Here is a 17541-nt window from a genome sequence, read left to right as displayed (position 1 = left end):
GGCGCTGTGATTAGTCGATAGGCGACTCGCGCCGGTGAAGCGTCTAGCGCTGTGGTTGACTGACGGGCGACTCGCGCCGTGTAAATGACTAGCGCTGTAGGGGCGGCTTCGCGCCGAGGAGGCGACTAGCGCCGCGCAGGCGACTCGCGCCGAGGTGGCGACTAGCGTTGTATAGGCGACCGGCGCCGAGGAAGTGACTCGCGCTGTAGGCGACTTGCGTCGTCGTAGGCGACCGGCGCCGAGGAAGCGACTAGCGCTGTAGGCGACTTGCGCCGAGAAAGCGGCTTTAACGCTTACAGGCGATTAACGCCGTGGATACCTGCAAGCGTCTAGGCGCTCTTGCTTGCGGCGACTGGCGCCTAATGAATCGTGCTTGGTCCCGTAGGGGGTCTCTCTTTATACTAGTCGGTGCGAAAATTTGAACTCGCGCAAATGCCCCGGCGATGCGACGCCTAGCGGCGTTGTTGCGAACTGCCGGTATTGCAGGCATCGCGCAGGCATGTATCATTGGTGACGCGGACCGCCACATCACTCCCTTCGTTGTTTTGAAGTCGGGATTTGAAAACGTACTGTTTTTCGTGACACTCTGCCACTCCGTGTTGTGTTTTCCTTAGGTGGAATGTCTGTTGGAGTATCCTGTGCTGGCTGATGTGTCTCACGAGGTTGTCGCTTGGTTCTTGATCTGCCAAAATGTAGGCAGGCTTAAGGCGGTCGATAGTTACGTGGACGGTTCTGCCGTTAATCCGTAACTTGAAAATCTTCTCGCCTTTGTTGAGGACTTCGTAAAGGCCGTCAAAAGTGGGTTGCAGCGCCCGCATTGGTGCATTGTGCCTGAGGAACACGTGTGTTGTGTTTGTCAGGTCTTTGTGCTGGAAAATAGCAGGCAAACCGTGTCTTTTGATTGGCTGTGGCCGTAGATCTTCGATCGTCTTTCTGAGCCTTAGTAAGAAGTCGCTCGTTTCGTTTGGTTGAGTAGTTTCTTGTAGAAACTCTCCCGGAAGTCTCATAGTTTCTCCGTATACAAGTTTTGCCGGAGTTGCGTGGAGATCTTCTTTAACTGCTGATCGGATGCCCATCATGACGACGGGTAATACTTCCGTCCAAGCTTCGGTTTCGTGGCATTTGATGGCCGTTTTAATTTGTCGGTGCAAACGTTCGACCATGCCGTTGGCTGCGGGGTGATAGGCTGTTATGTGTATATGCGTGGTGCCTGTTAGCCTAGTAAGCTGACGAAACAGGTCGGCCTCGAATTGCCTTCCCTGATCTGTAGTGACCCGCGTAGGTATACCGAATCTTGCGATCCAGTGATTGAAGAGGTTCTGGGCTACTGTCTCGCGGATATGTCTGCCACCGGTATGGCTTTAGGCCATTTGGTAAACTGGTCAATGATTGTGAGACAGTATCTGAAACCCTTTGAAATAGGTAGAGGCCCAACTAGGTCCATGTGAATGTGTTCGAACCGTTTGGTAGGGCCGATAAATTGTCCTAAAGGCGATTTGTTGTGCCTGTGGACCTTCGATTTCTGGCACGCAAGACATGCTCTTGCCCATTCTTGGCAGTCGGCCTTAATGCGTGGCTAGACGTACCTTTGCGCGACTAATTTTGCCGTCGCTCTGGTTCCTGGATGCGATAGGCTGTGCAGTGATTAAAACACTTGTCTCCTGTACTCTTTTGTAACGAAGGGACGTGCTATTGGGGTTGACATGTCGCAATACAATGCTGCACTCGTTCCAGGGATTGATAACTTTGTCAATCTCAGTGAAGAGTTCCCTTTTACAATGTCTTCCACCTCGGTATCCTTCTCTTGAGCTTGTGACAGTTTTTCTAGGTTGATTGCGGACTGAATCTCCTGTACTCGTGAGAGGGTATCAGCGACTATGTTGTCTTTACCCGCGATATGACGAATATCGATAGTGAACTGCCCGATGTATTGTAAATGTCGTGCCTGCCTAGGAAAGCTGTGGAGTGGATCTTGTCGAAAGGCGTATGTGATCGGCTTGTGATCGGTGAACACCGTGAAGATCCTTTCTTCTAGCATGTGCCGGTAGTGCTTGATAGCGGCGTAGATTGCTAGAAGCTCTCTATCGTAGGGGCTGTATTTTTGCTGGGCCGGATTTAGCTTTTTACTGAAGAAGGCTAATGGTTGCCATTTTGTTCCGTCCCGTTGTTAAATGACTGCTCCGATGGCTGTATTGGAAGCGTCGGTTGTAAAAGTGATGTTTGCCTCTGGCTTTGGGTGTGCCAGCTGAGTTGCGCGAGACAGACTGTTCTTACAGTTTGCGAAGGCTGCTTTCAGTTCTGCGTTCTATGTTATGGGAGCTTTTTTTTTTGTTTTGGGACCGCTGAGTAAGCCGTTTAAAATTGACTGGTCCTTAGCGGCCTTAGGAATAAATCTGCGATAAAAATTGAGATTCCCCGGGAACCGTCAAAGCTGCTGAATGTTCTCAGGTTTGGAAAACTCCTTGATCGCTGCGATTCTTTCTGGCGGAGGTTGAGTGCCGTTCTCTGAAACCTCGTAACCAAGGAAAAGAACCTTTGACTTTCCGAACACGCATTTAGAGGGGTTGAGTAAAATGCCGTATTTCTGAAGTCGTTTGAAGAGTATGCGTAAATGCTTTTTATGTTGTTCCTCGTTCTCTGATGCGATAAGGATGTCGTCAATATACGCATAGCAAAAATCCAAGTCGCTTGTGATTTCGTGAATGAAGCGTTGGAAAGTTTGTGCGGCATTGCGTAACCCGAACGGCATGTACAGGTACTCGAAGAGTCCGAAAGGAGTTGTTATAGCCGTTTTTGGAATATCCTCCGGATTGATGGTATTTGGTTGTATGCTCGCACTAAATCAATTTTCGAGAAGATCTTCTTTCCGTGCAAGTTCTGCGAGAAATCTTCAATATGCGGGATCGGGTATTGATCCGCTTCTGTTCTAGCATTAACTCTCCTGTAATCTCCACAAGATCTCCAGGAGTCGCCTTTCTTTGGTACCATGTGTAATGGCGATGACCATGGGCTTTTTAATACTCGAATGATCCCTTCTTGGAGCAAAAGATCGAATTCAGCCTTGGCCGCCTTGAGTTTGTCAGGGGCTAACCGGCGAAGACGGCTTGCAACTGGTGGGCCATCCGTGGTTTTGATGTGATGGAGCGTGCTATGTTTTACCGTATGTTTCTTAGCAGTAGCCTTTAGGATGTCAGGAAATTCTGCCAAGATTCTGTGGTATTCATCTTCGATAGCCAACACTCTGATAGATACCACAACCCCTTTTTCTGCTGTGCCTCTCTTGCGCAAGTATTTACCATCGAGCAGAGTACCTTTCTGTAGGTCTGGAAGGATATGGTAATAGGCAAGGAAATCGGCTCCGATGATGGACTGCGTGACGTTGGCGATAATGAAACGCCATGGAAATGCGCGTCGTAACCCGAGTTCCGGCTGAAGTGTAATCGTGCCGTACGTAGCGATTGTCGAGCCATTTGCTGCATAGAGTTCGTAAGATGTTGGCGTGGTGTGTCCCGCTACCATAGAGCGAGGGTATACACTCACATCCGACCCTGTGTCTATCAGGAATCGTCTCTTAGTCTCTTGACACGTAACGATTAGGCGGCGAGTACTTGGGGCGGGTCTACTGGCCGCCATCAGTGACTGCCTTGGTCTTTTTCCGATTTATATGTACATGGTTGTGTGCACTTCCTTGCTTTCTCACCAAATCGATTGTGGTAGTAGCAGTGCTTGTCATTTTTATTGTCCTTCTCTTCTTTGGTCTGACCGCGGTTGCGGCTCTGACTACGGCTTTGACTTCGATTCCGGCCTTTCTCATTGTTGCGTTGCCTCGTGGTGTCTCTCGAGAGGCGTGTAGTGAGTGTGGCCACTTGTTTGGTCAGAGCCCGGATCTTTGCTTCCAAGGACTCTTATTCGCAGGCGTAGCTGTTGCAGCTACTACGGCCTTGCTAGTCATCTCGTGGATGCGATCGGCTTGTTCGGCTACGCTGTTGAGCGGATCTTCCGTCCGGGTAGCGAGAACCATCTGCATTTGAGTAGGAAGTCGTCCCGTCCTAACCATAGCCGTAGAAGAGAGTCGGGTACATTCTCACCCGCTAACGTTCGGAGATGTCGTAGGAATTGAGATGGCTTGCGATCTCCTAATTCCTCAAGCTCCAAGAGTTGTCGTGTCCGCTGTTGCTGAGAGACGGACATACGCTGAATGAGTGCTCTTTTTACAGTCTCGTATTTGTTGACCTCTGGGGGCTGGGTGACTACATCTTTAATTTCTTTAATTTGACGAGAGTCTAACTGACAAGGGAACCTCGCGAAGTGGAAAATTCTGATTTTAATGAAACTTTCCACACATGTAGGGGGAGTAAAAAGATGAATTTAGGTTTTTTTTTGTAGCGGCCCAAAAACGGTTTTAAGGGGTGAAACCACCCCTCATATGTAGAGCGGCTTTTTGTTTTTCTCGATATATTTCAAAAAGTATTCGAGATATCAAAAAATGTTTCAAATAAAAGTTTTATGGTAAAATCTCCTCTATTCAACAACATTAATATAATATTTTTTAAAAATAATTTTTGTTTAAAAAATTTTTTTTCAAAATTTTATTAGATAGAAGACGCCTCGTCTATAGCCGAAGAAGTCGGCCGGCGATTGTGCGCCACTGCCGAGGTCGGCCGTGCGTCCAGGAGGGCGGCAAGCGATCGTGTGCTACTGCCGAGGGCGTCCAAGCGCCTAGGTGTCGGTGAGCATTCACGTGCTGCTGCCGAGGGCAACTGGCGCTGTGATTGGTCGATAGGCGACTCGCGCCGGTGAAGCGTCTAGCGCTGTGGTTGACTGACGGGCGACTCGCGCCGTGTAAGTGACTAGCACCGCGCAGGCGACTCGCGCCGAGGTAGCGACTAGCGCTGTATAGGCGACCGGCGCCGAGGAAGTGACTCGCGCTGTAGGCGACTTGCGTCGTCGCAAGCGACCGGCGCCGAGGAAGCGACTAGCGCTGTAGGCGACTTGCGCCGAGAAAGCGGCTTTAACGCTTACAGGCGATTAACGCCGTGGATACCTGCAAGCGTCTAGGCGCTCTTGTTCGCGGCGACTGGCGCCTAATGAATCGTGCTTGGTCCCGTAGGGGGTCTCCCTTTATACTAATCGGTGCGGAAATTTAAACTCGCGCAAATGCCCCGGCGATGCGACGCTTAGCGGCGTTGCTGCGAACTGCCGGTATTGCAGGCATCGCGCAGGCATGTATCATTGGTAGTGCGGACCGCTACAATAATATTAAGAACCAAATATTTCTTATGACATTTTTTCGATATTTGTGTTTTATTATCTATTTATATTGGTAATATATATTTTTTGTTAATAAAATATACATTTATATAAATATGTAACGATGCACCCCTTTTGATAACGCATCGTTCCCCGGCAAACACCCGCCGGATGCCGCCCGATTGATTCTCCGTGCGTCGGGCGAGGATAAGGCACGCACCGCCCACCTATTTTAAATTATTCCAAAGTACCGTGTGCGCGAGCAAAAGCGCGGTACCCCCATGCGGGCCCGTCGAGCCCCGACGGGAGCCGATCCGCGCCGAAGACGAGCGTACGTACCCATAACACCACGCGGCCCGCCTGAGGATCGGCCTCCCTCCCACTGAACCCGCCGCGCCGGGATATATAAACCGCGGCGTTCCGGCGAGAAAAAACACTTCCGCACCAACGTTCCGCTGTTCCCGACAAAACTACCTAAGTCCTAGGGCAACACACCAACGTGGTCCAGCGCTCTGTGCCTCGACCGAGAGCTCTCGATTGTTCCCGACCTCCGTCAACCAAACTTTCGTCGGCAAACGGCTAAGCGGGGTCAAGCACGCTTGGCCTCGTAGCGAGCTCTTTCGCCACCGAAGCCCCGAGTGCAGTTCCTGCACCGATCGACCGGCCAGCCTGCACCTGACCGGCCGCTCCTACCGTACCACCGCGACGCGCCGCGTATTACCGCGTCTCGTCTTGTCATACCGCACCGAGTATCCTGTAAATACTGCGTTCCGTCAGTTACTGTAATACCGCGCCGCCTAACTTGTAAATACCGCGTTCCGTCTGTCCTGTAATAACGTGCCGCGTGCACTTGCACGTTACCCCGTCTGATCGTACGGCCTGATAACATTTACGAAATCAAAGTAGATAATAAACTTCAAAGCTCGGGCTCGTTACTAGACGATTTCGCTCCTCCTGTGAATCCACCTCTGGAGATAGAAGATCCCAACGATAAGCAGCTTGAAGATTGGCCGCGCCGTGTGCATTGGCACCTTAAAAAGGTCTCCTCAAACCAACGCGGTATGCGATAGCGGTAGTGGTAGCGGTAATAGTGCTGTAGCGGGATACCGCCTATTCAGCCAAACCAAAGCGGTATTTACACAGCAAATCAGTAGATACTTTTACTTGTTTTGATCTGCAACATGGAAGACACGTATTTTTCGGACAAAGATAAATTATTATTGTTAGCGTTAATGGAAGATGAGGAACGTAATGGGAATAGGTAAATGTAATTTATATGAAGTTTGGTTAAAAATTCTGCGCAATGGAAAATTCGTTGTTGCCTATTATTTCATGTTCTATTTCATGTTTAATACTTTTTTATAACTTTGTAATAAAGGATTTCTAGCCAAACTTCATATAACATTTTTTTTCTTAAAAAAAACAATTTTTTTCTAAAAAAAAATGTTATATGAAGTTTGGCTAAAAATCCTAAAAGTTATACATATATATATATATATATATATATATATATATATATATATAACTTTTTGCAGAAGAAAAACTAGGAAATGGATTCATGAAATTAATATGGAACGAAAAACAAAGGGAGAGTTTACACGCTAGTTTCTCAGCTGCTAAAAGATGAGAAAAAATTTTATATATACTTCCGAATGACAATAGATTGTTTCGATGAAATTTTAAATTCAATTAAGGACAACATTCGCAAACAACACACAAATTTTAGGGAACCTGAATTTGCTCAATTCATTGCTCAAGGATTGCTCAAATCAAATAAAATTGGATGCAAGTTTACAATTTCAATGATTTGTTCCATGGACATTTTGTCTTTCTGTGCGCGGTACACGGCGGTCAACTGTGCCTGCAGCGTTACAAAAATGTATCGCTACAGTACCGTAGTTCCCGCGCGGTATACCGCGGTCAATTTGGGTACCTACATATAGCGCTGTATACATACGTACCGCACTACCGCTACCGCATACCGCGTTGGTTTGAGGAGACCTTAACTTGTAAATACCGCGTTCCGTCTTTCCTGTAATACCGCGCCGCGTGCACTTGCACGTTACCCCGTCGATACCGTCAGTTATTGTAATACCGCGCCATGTGCGTTTGCACTTTAACTTGTAGATACCGCGTTCCGTCTTTTTATATGTATAGCATTGAATAAACATTGTCGTGTAAACTACATCTCTGGTTACTGTCTCTGGGCCTCCTATCGAACTGGGCCTCCTGATCCGGCGAGCTAGTCCGCGTTCGATTACCGCAGGCCGTTACAAATTATATCTCATTTTTTCTAATTTATTGATTTATTTCCCAAGAATAAAATTGTTCAAGAGAAATAGGCATTGTATCCCATAAAAAAATTCAAGTATTTTTTTTAACAAGTTGTTTATTTAAATACGGCGTAATAAAAATTTTGTTTTTAGCTAATAAAACGTTTATTTTTATGCAAGCTGGATGTTATTACTTTACATAAGATATATTTCATAGAAATGTATATTTTGTCATCACAATCAAATTTTTCATAACTAATAAATATCAAAGAAAATGTCACAAAAAATATTTGGTTCTCAATATTTAGATTTTTAAATGCTTGTTGATCTAATTGCAACAAATTACATCTAAATAATTAAATAAATATAAAAAAAATCAGAGCAAAATATTTTTCATTACACTGAGAAAAAAATATGTAGTATTTTGAATTTTAATTATAAGGGGACAACAAGAAAATTTTAGTTAAAAGAACCATTTTTTTGTAATAAGTGTTACTATACCAAACATACAATATGTAATGATAGGAAATTGTACGACTTTTTTTCTAAATTACACGTAGTGATAGACGTTGATATAAGTGGTATGGTAACATTTGCTACAAAAGTAGTTTTATTTAATATAATTTTTTTCTTAAATTATAGTTACAAGTATATTTTTCGTATTTTTTTCTTAGTGTGTAAATTCTATGCAGCAGGTGTTAGTATTTATATATAAAAGTTAATTTTTTACCGTCCAAAACAATTCTCAAAATCTGTGATGACCATGTCACAAATTTTGTTCCTTGTTTTTTCTGACAATTGTTTATCTCTTGCGTATGCTTTTATTATTCGCTGACCAAGCACGCATTCTTGTAAAATATCTTTAACCGTTTGCAGATAAAATCCACTTGAACTATCAGAATATGTATCAGCATACATACTTGAACTTTCATCAGTAAGTAAATCAGGTTCATCATTTTTCTATAATTATATAGAAGTGATATTTTAATATAATGTAATAGAAAGACAATTGTAATTGAGAAAATTGATTGTACAAAATTTCTTTGAGCACATAGCCATCATGGACAAAGAACTATAGAAATGGATATAATATTACACAAGTTTAAATTCACTTTTATCTTTGCTTTTGATACTTCGTTGGAATTTACGGAAAACGATAATTTTTTTTAAAGTTTTTCGCCAGTAAAATAAAAAAATGGCTTTTGGCCCAATAACAGGTATCAGTTCTGTAATCATTTCTTCCGACAACATTTGTAAGACATCTTTCGTAATTTTTTGTTCTGTAAAATATAATAAACGAAATCGAGCTATAAAAAGTTATGTTAGTCATCCTGTATATCTGAGCAAACGATAAACATCAGTCATAATTTCGGACAAACAATGACATATTTACGTTGACTAAACATTCTGCAAGTTGGTAAGTTGGCAGTATAAGACAGAATAAAAGTTGCTTAGATTCATTTTCTCTCTCTGTATATTTCTTTATACCCATCTATCTATCTAAAAAAAATTTATTCTCATGTTAAGAAAAGTAATTTCTCACTTAGTTTTCTTCTTTTAAGTAACAGTTATTTTTGCAAAAAATATCTCATTAATGAATAGTCTAAAAATGCACTCATTATTATTCGGACGCCGTAGACCCACGTACACGGAAGGTTAAATATGCCATACACATTATGTGGATAAATAGGTATATGTGTGTAATTATATTTAAAATTTCTATAAATTGCTTTACGTGTAATTTTATATATTTTCTTATTTTACATGCATATATATCTTTCTAAAACCAGTAATATAATTATATATGATATAATACTATCATTATTTTATACAGAGCGCCCCGGGTTTTACCCGATAAACTGCGGGAGCATATTCTACAAATGAAAATAAGAAAAAAATATTATATGAAGTTTGGCTAGAAATGCTTTATTATAATCAAAGTTATAAACAAATATTGAAACGGAACATGAAATAGGTAATAATGGTTCTCTGACCTCCTCTGACTTAAATTTGGCGAAATCGCCAAATTTAACGCTCTTGATTTTTACTTATGGGGAACTTTAAAAAATAAGAGTCATCAAAATAGGTAATAATTTTTACCTATTTCACGTTTCGTTTCAATAATTATTTACAACTTTGTCATAAAGCATTTCTAGCCAAACTTCATAAAAAAATTTTTTCTTATTTGCACTTGTAGAATATACTCCCGCAGTTTGTCGGGTAAAATCCGGAGCACTCTGTATAATATTATAAATTTTATTTTATATATTGTGACGTTGCGGCTCGCCGCACCGTCGCGGCGCCCCGCCGCCGTCACAAGGCGCGGAATTTCGCGCCCAGGGACGGACCAGGGAGGCAACGACGAGATCTCCAGGGGTCGTATTTAATCGCGTTTCCGCATTCTGATTATTCTTTTGTTTTTATGCAATGTAATACGCGCGGCACCTCACCCACACCACGGCAAACCTTCGAGGGAGTACTTGGCGAAGGAAATCAAGAACGCTCGATAACCAAGGAGGGGTGGCAAACACGGAAGCAGCAGAGATCGCGGGCTGGCGAGAGCAACGCGGCAGGCGGGCAGCACGTGCGGCAGCGACGGACGAGGCCGCCGATAGCGGGGCCCCAAGCGCTTGGGTAAACACCCGGCTTCAGCAAATGATCTCCACAAAACACCGACCCACGGGGTGGCTGGCCACCGCCCCAGGGTCAAACCGGAAGCACACCGGCACGAGCGAAGTTCCGTCCGCCGCTAAGGACAAAAATTTGAGGAGTCGCACGCCGCCGAGGGACCATTGCCCGCCCCCGAAGGATCTCGTATCGACAGCACTGCGCCGGTACACCGCGGGCTTGCAAGCTCGCGCCCGATTGGCTCGCGCGCCCCTCAGGAAGGGGTACCGTATCGATTCCGCAATCGAGCGGGTTTAGCGTTTCACTCTCTGGTCGTCCGTCGGCGAGAAAATACGTTTGATTAAGATACGCGATAGCCACCCCGAGTCGGGTATTTCGATCGTTGTCTGGCGGATCGAGGATCGTTGGTGGAAGGTGACGGCGAGGAGCCCAGGAGGAGGCGTATCACCGGTGAGGTTGCCCGTAAATCGCGAGATGTAAAGCCACGACACCGCCCTCCGGTGTACGCTCTCGCTCGGGATAACGCATGTTAAGATCGAGTGTAATTTTGCGGTCGATAACGAGAGCGAAGGGCCTCGGGATGGTATCGTGGCCGCGGAACCGTGGTACAAGCGTTATGGCAAATCCCTGGAGATCGCGATAGGCGTTAATGAGTTCGATATCGCGAGTATATTGCGTTGTCCTCGCGACCTTGGTGTACGGCCGCCTACGGGCCGGTACTTCGTGAATTGCGTTACCGTTTCTTCGCGTCGGGAAATTCTTGTGTTCGAGCGTCGGTGTTAGCGTAGCGATTTGTGTTCGGATCTCGTTATTACGGATTGATAATTTTGTTTGCGTTGGGATGTCGATGGCATTGTTAATTGCGGTCGAATGTCGTTCCCGCTGATTGATTAATTATGTTAGACTTGTACTCTTGTTAAGAAATTACCGGCGTTCACACGTTTCGTGCGTTTAGATGTTACTTGCGTAGTTCTTCATGGCGTTCCGTGGTTATTAGCGATATCGCGACTCTAGTATTTCGCGTTGACCAGTATTCCGCCTCATTGGAGAACCGCATTAATCCCGTATTTTGCGTTAGTTATCGTATTCTTTGCCTGGTTAAATGACTGCGCCCGAGCGGAATCACTCGCGTTAGGTTAAGATATCATTGCGACAGAGTTTTCGTACGGTTTTCGACTCGAATTATTAATTGTTTGAGAATAGAGCCTTCAGCGTGTTTATTAGAGACTCAATTAATACTCCGTGGGTGTCTCGCGTCCGCATTAATGTTATTTCTGTTAGATGAATCCAGACACCCCACCACCGGCTATTCTTGATTGATTTATTGAATTTATCTTGTGTTTGATCGAAGCCGGATGGATAAACGTTGTTATTTTCTCGACAACCCGTACTCAATAAATGTTATTTTCTTTGTTATCTGACTGAGTATCTTTACGTGTCACCCCGCCGAATATCGCGCTGCCCTTCATTAACCCCGCCCGTGATTAGGTCAAGCTAGCCGATTCCACGCACCTTCACACTTCGTTTTGCGTCTCGTTTAGGTTTTCGCGATTTCGTGGACGCGAATGTACGCGTCTGGCGCCCAACATTCGGAACATTTTGTGGAGTATCGGAGGTGCGAGGAAATCACTGGAGAGGCCAACCATCCCGCTCTCCTAAGTCCTTTTGATCCGGCACACGTCCGGAGCAGTCCGGGAGTGCAAAAAGTCGTGACAATATATATATATATTTCCTATTCTCGTACAAAAAAACTAAAATATTTACATTTTCCGGGGCTAAACAGTTACGTTTTCGTGATACAATATTGCCCGCTGAGGAAAACGCTCTTTCCGAACTCGCGGATGTTGCAGGTATGTTGCTAAATATTTCCTCGCCAATTCGGCGAGTGTCGGATATTTATTAACTCTTGCCTTCCACCATTCGAGGGGTGAGTCATTATAATCAATGGTTATCTCCATTTGATAATCCATTTGATCCATTTGATTTGGTCAAGTTGCTTTCGCCAGTTAGTTTGTGTACTTGAAGTACTCTTTTTAAAAATAAAATCTAATGCATTTCCAACCACACGTGTAGTTCTTTCCTCCGGTATATCGGTTGGAGCTAGCGTCTGTAAAAAGTGAAATATTCATTTTATTCAGTCTATTTCTTTATAGTAACTCTTCTTTTCGTTATCTTACTCATTGCAAACATAATGTACGTATAAAACAATATATATATATATATATATATATATATATATATATATATATATATATATATACGCGTTACATATATAGATAAAGAAAAATGGAAATTAAGTAGTCACACTTTATGTACAATAGGATTAGAGAAACTACATACAGCTGAGAATATAGCTTTAGGACTAGAAATGATATTCTTCGATTGGAATTTAGAAGAACAAATTTTTGCCATAGTACACGACAATGCATCCAATATGATAAACGCTGCAGAAAATCTTCAAAATATAAATGAACATGTTAACTGTGTAACTATATATATATATTACCTGTACTTCTTTCTTGATAAAGTCTTTTATCTTTATTCTCTCCGTTTCGAATTGTTCGGCTGTTAAGTCTTTGTAGCGAGGATCGAGGAAGCTTGCAATTTGACGAACGCTGACTTTCTCGTTTGATTGTATGGGAAAAAATGTTTATATACAATTTTATCTAATTATATATAACTTTGTAGATATAATTATACATGGATTTTGACCTGATCTAATTATATATAAATAGATAAAATTATATATAATTATATGTAATTAGATCAAACTATGCAAACTTTATAATATATAAATGATTAGATATAATTATATATTTTTGGATACAATTAGATCAAATTTTTAATGGGTCCATTTTTGTGGTAAATATGGAAAATTAAAATATATTTTTATGAATAGAAGATTATTTATTTATAATACTTGTATTCATTTACATAAACAATCTCAAATGTAAAATAATACTGCTTAATTTTGCAATAAAAGAAATAAAATAATTCAATATATTATCAATCGTTATGTTAAATCAATATGTTATCAATCATTATATTAAACTTAAAATTTTAAAGAAAAAAAATAAACAATTAAGAAATTGTTTTCTTTTAAACGAGGACTAAAATCGTTATGTTAAACTAAATCAATATGTTATCAATCATTAAATTAAACTTAGAATTTAAAAAAAAAAAATAAACAATTAAGAAATTGTTTTCTTTTAAACGAGGACTAAAATACTTTATTCATTTCTTGCTTCTTTTTTTATTTCTCCAATCCTTTGTGTTATAGTTCGAAGTAAATCCTTTTTTATTTGTGTGGTCCAACCATGTTTGATTCCGTAATCAAGAGAAAAATCTGAAAATGTATATATCTGTTATATATATATAATTTTAGAATTTAGAATTAAAAATTTTAGAATCTATAACAAATTTATAACAATATTGTTTGCAACATTAGAATTTTTATTTATTATGATTAAGATTATTATAATAATAAAACAAAATTATTATTTACCAACTATTGCGTTAATTGCAACAGGATGTAAGCATGAGACTTTAACATTTTGCCGGTTTTTTCCTTGTGATCTAGGAGTTTGCCCAGTCAGAGTACAGTTAATTAGTGCTTCTTTTTTAAACACTCCTGTTAACAGTCTCCTAACAATATGTGATGATCTGTGACAATTCCCTAAAGCTGCATAATATATTGCATTTCTACAATAGAAATTATTCTTTAAGTGTACCATCTGCAATCAATTTTTTTTCTGTTTAATAAATAATTTACTGTGTGACTATACATTTATGAAATATTATGGAATCTGGAAAATTAAATTAATATTTACAATAAAATAATCTCATTTAGAATATTTATACCTTAGGCTCGAAGTTCTTTCCATATAACTGAGTATCTGTATCTTCAAATTCTTCTATTTCAATATCACTATCGTCCTCAAGATTTTCTATATTATTATCAACATTCTCATCAACAGTATTATCAACAGAATTTGTAATTTCAGATTGCGTATCTGAGTTATTTTCTATTTCCATTTCAAGATTGTTAATGTTCTGTGATGGATTTAACTGACAGGAATCTTTATCTATCTCCTTTAAAACTAAACAGATGTGAAATATAAACTTATTATACATACATTGTATATTGATAATATTAACGTAATTTATATAATTTATATTATAATTTAAATTTCAGTATGTAGCAAACTCACAAGATTTTTCTTCTAACTGTTTTCTGGTTTCAAAAAGCATTTTTTTCAATTCTTCCTTTGTCGGACTATGATCCTGTAAAGATTTCACAAACCATTATTTAATTTATAAGTAATAAGAAATAATATTCTGATTAAAATAATGTATTATTTAAAAACCACCATTTTTTTATTATCTTGTGAAGTATTGTAGTCATCATCAATCATTGTACTTGAACTCGATAAATCTATCATGCTATTACTAGCATGATTATTGCTATTACTAGCATTGTTATCAGGTAGTTTTGAATTACTACATTTATTCAATACATCAAAAACTGCAGAATTTGATGTCCTCTGCATTTTTCTTAAGACCTAAAATTTTGCAATTAACAATTTATAAATCGCAATATAAACAATATAATATATTAAATTATAACGTACCTTTTTAGTATTATTTTTGCTTTTAGTATTAGCTAATTTTGATGATGTGCATAAAGACGACGATGATTCTATGTTCCTTCTTTTACGAAGAAACATTTCTGTTTTATTTGATTCCTTATTATAATTCCTTTTTTGAGCTTTTTCCATCAATTTCAACTTATCGAATTGTTTTTCCAAGTAACATTTATTATCTGTAATAGTTTTTTAGAAAGTTATTAGAAATTGTATACAATAATAATGAATAAGTCACTCTCTAACCTATAAAATTTCTTTATTTATAGAAGCGTTATTGTAATTGAGTCATGTATATAGTGAATAATAATTTCATAACAGACGTATATAGATTTAAATTAACTTTACCTGAATAATCTATCACTTTTCCAGTATATTGTTTATTATTATAAGTAAATATCACTTCATCACCCTTGTTAATATTTTCTTCGTTAAAAATAACGTTTTCATTTTCCACACAACTGTAGGAATTATCGCTAGCACAATACAAAATAAACATTTTCAACAAACATCAGTTGCATGAAATATGTTAATAAGAAACTCGAGATAGTTCACCACGTGGTGTACCGTTATCGAATATTTTACAATATACTTCGCGCGTTGAGTTCCTTTGCGGTAGGGACGTTGAGAAAAAGTAAGCCGCGGATCACACACACACAATCGAGAACCGCGTACACGTGCTGCGCAGAACGCTCTGCGCGACACGGTTCTCGATTGTTACGTGTGGCATATATCTTATTTCTATACATATTACTGGTCTCCTGTCTGGATTAGGTTTCTGCGCAATAGGAAAATTACAATGGTGTATATGCAAAAAATTATTTAGCGCTATTAATTTATAACATTTTCTCAGTGCGCACAAGTGTTGCACTTGTACATACTATATAAGTTTTTTCATTAAAAAACGCTAATAGAGAGCTTCAGTTAAGACAATTGTAAACGGTACAGTATATGTCTCTCTCGTTCAATGTTAATTGCAACGCCAAATATATTCGATATGATTAACGATACACCAAATGTTTGAGATAATTGACGAATAACTTTATAGCAAATAATACTGCATTAAAAAATTAAAATTATTTTTTAATTAATATTTTTTAATTAATATTTTAAAGGTTGTCTAATTAAATTATATAAATATTATAGCTTAATTATAATTATAATTTATAATAAAAACATGATTAAATTAACGCGTTAACGCATATGTTATTGCTTTGTGTGCTTTTGTAGAAATGCAATATTTTTGGAAAATTTTATATATTTATACAAAATGGCCAGTGAATATACACTTCCACGAAAAAGATATAAACTGTGGGAAGAAAATATAAATGTTCCGGTATGTATAAAAACTATTTTTATATTTTCTATATTATGTTTAAAAGATGAACATTATAAATTATAATAGAAATATTTTTATGCAAATAGATTCCTGTTAGAAACCGTCAACGATGGGATAAAAAAATTGCACTATCAATTCCTGATATACATGAAAGTGGCAATGAGACTAATGAACAAAATTTTACACAAGCTTCGAATATAAGTCATGAAGATAATCATTTAAGCTCCAGAAGTTGTAGCGATATTTATATAGATGAGGTATCTGATTCTGAAAACGAATCTATAAATGATTTGGTCGATGATAATCATGATTATGAAGATGATACTGCGGTGTTAGATGATATAAATTATAATGCAATTGATGTATGCAAATCATTATATGATGAGCATCATACAGATTTTAATGAAAGTACATTTTGCACTCCTTATAGTAATAATAAGAATGTTTTATTTAATGATAGTGCTCAAACTGTTGATGAAACAGTTTACAATTTAATAAATCTTTATATCAAACATAGGATGACAAAATCCAACTTAAAGGATATGCTAATAGTCATAAATAATATGCTTCCCCAGCCAAATTTGATGCCAAAAACTTTACATAAATTATTTTCTTATGTTAAAAATATTGTTCCTCCTTTTATTGTTATTAAACATTTCTATTGTAAGAAATGTATGTTAGCAGTAAATACTGCGTCAGAAGTGTGCAAATTGTGTTCAATAAGCAAAAATTCTTTTTTTTTTTGAAATTGATATAATGGAACAAATTAAGTGTCTTTTTGAATGTAGGAATTTAGCTAAAATATTAAAAACATTTCAGAAAAATGACTTAAATAACGGATTTAAAATTTCAGATATAACAGATGGATCGGAATACAAAAGGGTTAACTTTCGACAAAGTAGAGGAGAATATGATCTCACATTAATGTTAAATACTGACGGCTTATCTTTGTCAAAAAGTTCAAAAAGTAATTGTTGGCCTCTAATGTTTCAAATAATGGAATTACCTCAACATCTGAGAGAACAATTCATTATTATAGGTGGATTATGGTACGATAATCAAAAACCAGTAATGAATACTTTTTTACAACCTTTTTGTTTAAAATTACGTAAATGTTTTGAAGATGGAATAAATTGGCTTCATCCTCAAACAAAATTGGCTTATAATACAAAAATTGTTGTACCATTAATAATAGCTGATGCGCCTGCAAGAGCACAAATACTAAATACATATAATTTTAATGGGCAGTACGGTTGTAATATCTGTGAAATTAAAACACAAGAATGTTTGAGAATTGAAGGCAAAAAAACTATTCGTATCTATCCTTTTGTAGAAAATGGCTGTACATTGAGAACTAATGAAAGAATGATTAAACAAAGCCAAATAGCATTTAGAAAAAATGTTGCCA

At 39.0% G+C, this 17541-nt stretch overlaps 2 protein-coding genes across 2 annotated transcripts; both read right to left on the bottom strand.

Moving 5' to 3' along the window:
• Positions 1 to 452: 452 nt before the first annotated feature.
• On the bottom strand, positions 453 to 1163 carry LOC139822684 (uncharacterized). The gene has a single exon (XM_071794636.1). It carries the CDS (start codon positions 1161 to 1163, stop codon positions 453 to 455), a length of 711 nt encoding a protein of 236 aa, XP_071650737.1.
• Positions 1164 to 13018: 11855 nt separating this feature from the next.
• On the bottom strand, positions 13019 to 15879 carry LOC139823011 (uncharacterized). Its single transcript, XM_071795272.1, has 7 exons — positions 15143 to 15879; positions 14783 to 14973; positions 14522 to 14713; positions 14363 to 14435; positions 14013 to 14251; positions 13657 to 13885; positions 13019 to 13497 (listed from the first exon to the last, which is right to left on the bottom strand). Exons 1-7 carry the CDS (start codon positions 15291 to 15293, stop codon positions 13382 to 13384), a joined length of 1191 nt encoding a protein of 396 aa, XP_071651373.1. The 5' UTR covers positions 15294 to 15879; the 3' UTR covers positions 13019 to 13381.
• Positions 15880 to 17541: the final 1662 nt, after the last annotated feature.

Source organism: Temnothorax longispinosus, chromosome 12 (assembly GCF_030848805.1).
Source record: "Temnothorax longispinosus isolate EJ_2023e chromosome 12, Tlon_JGU_v1, whole genome shotgun sequence".
Classification (NCBI taxonomy): Eukaryota; Metazoa; Arthropoda; class Insecta; order Hymenoptera; family Formicidae; genus Temnothorax; species Temnothorax longispinosus.
This window is presented reverse-complemented; position numbering and strand designations above follow the sequence as displayed.

Bases quoted from the DNA above. Each gene is read 5' to 3' on its own strand.
- LOC139822684 (XM_071794636.1), bottom strand. From the start codon at position 1,163: ATGGTCGAACGTTTGCACCGACAAATTAAAACGGCCATCAAATGCCAC.
- LOC139823011 (XM_071795272.1), bottom strand. From the start codon at position 15,293: ATGTTTATTTTGTATTGTGCTAGCGATAATTCCTACAGTTGTGTGGAA. The intron at 14,974-15,142 runs GTAAAGTTAATT...AAACTATTACAG, and splicing joins AAAAGTGATAGATTATTCAG to ATAATAAATGTTACTTGGAA. The intron at 14,436-14,521 runs GTGGTTTTTAAA...AAATCTTTACAG, and splicing joins CACAAGATAATAAAAAAATG to GATCATAGTCCGACAAAGGA.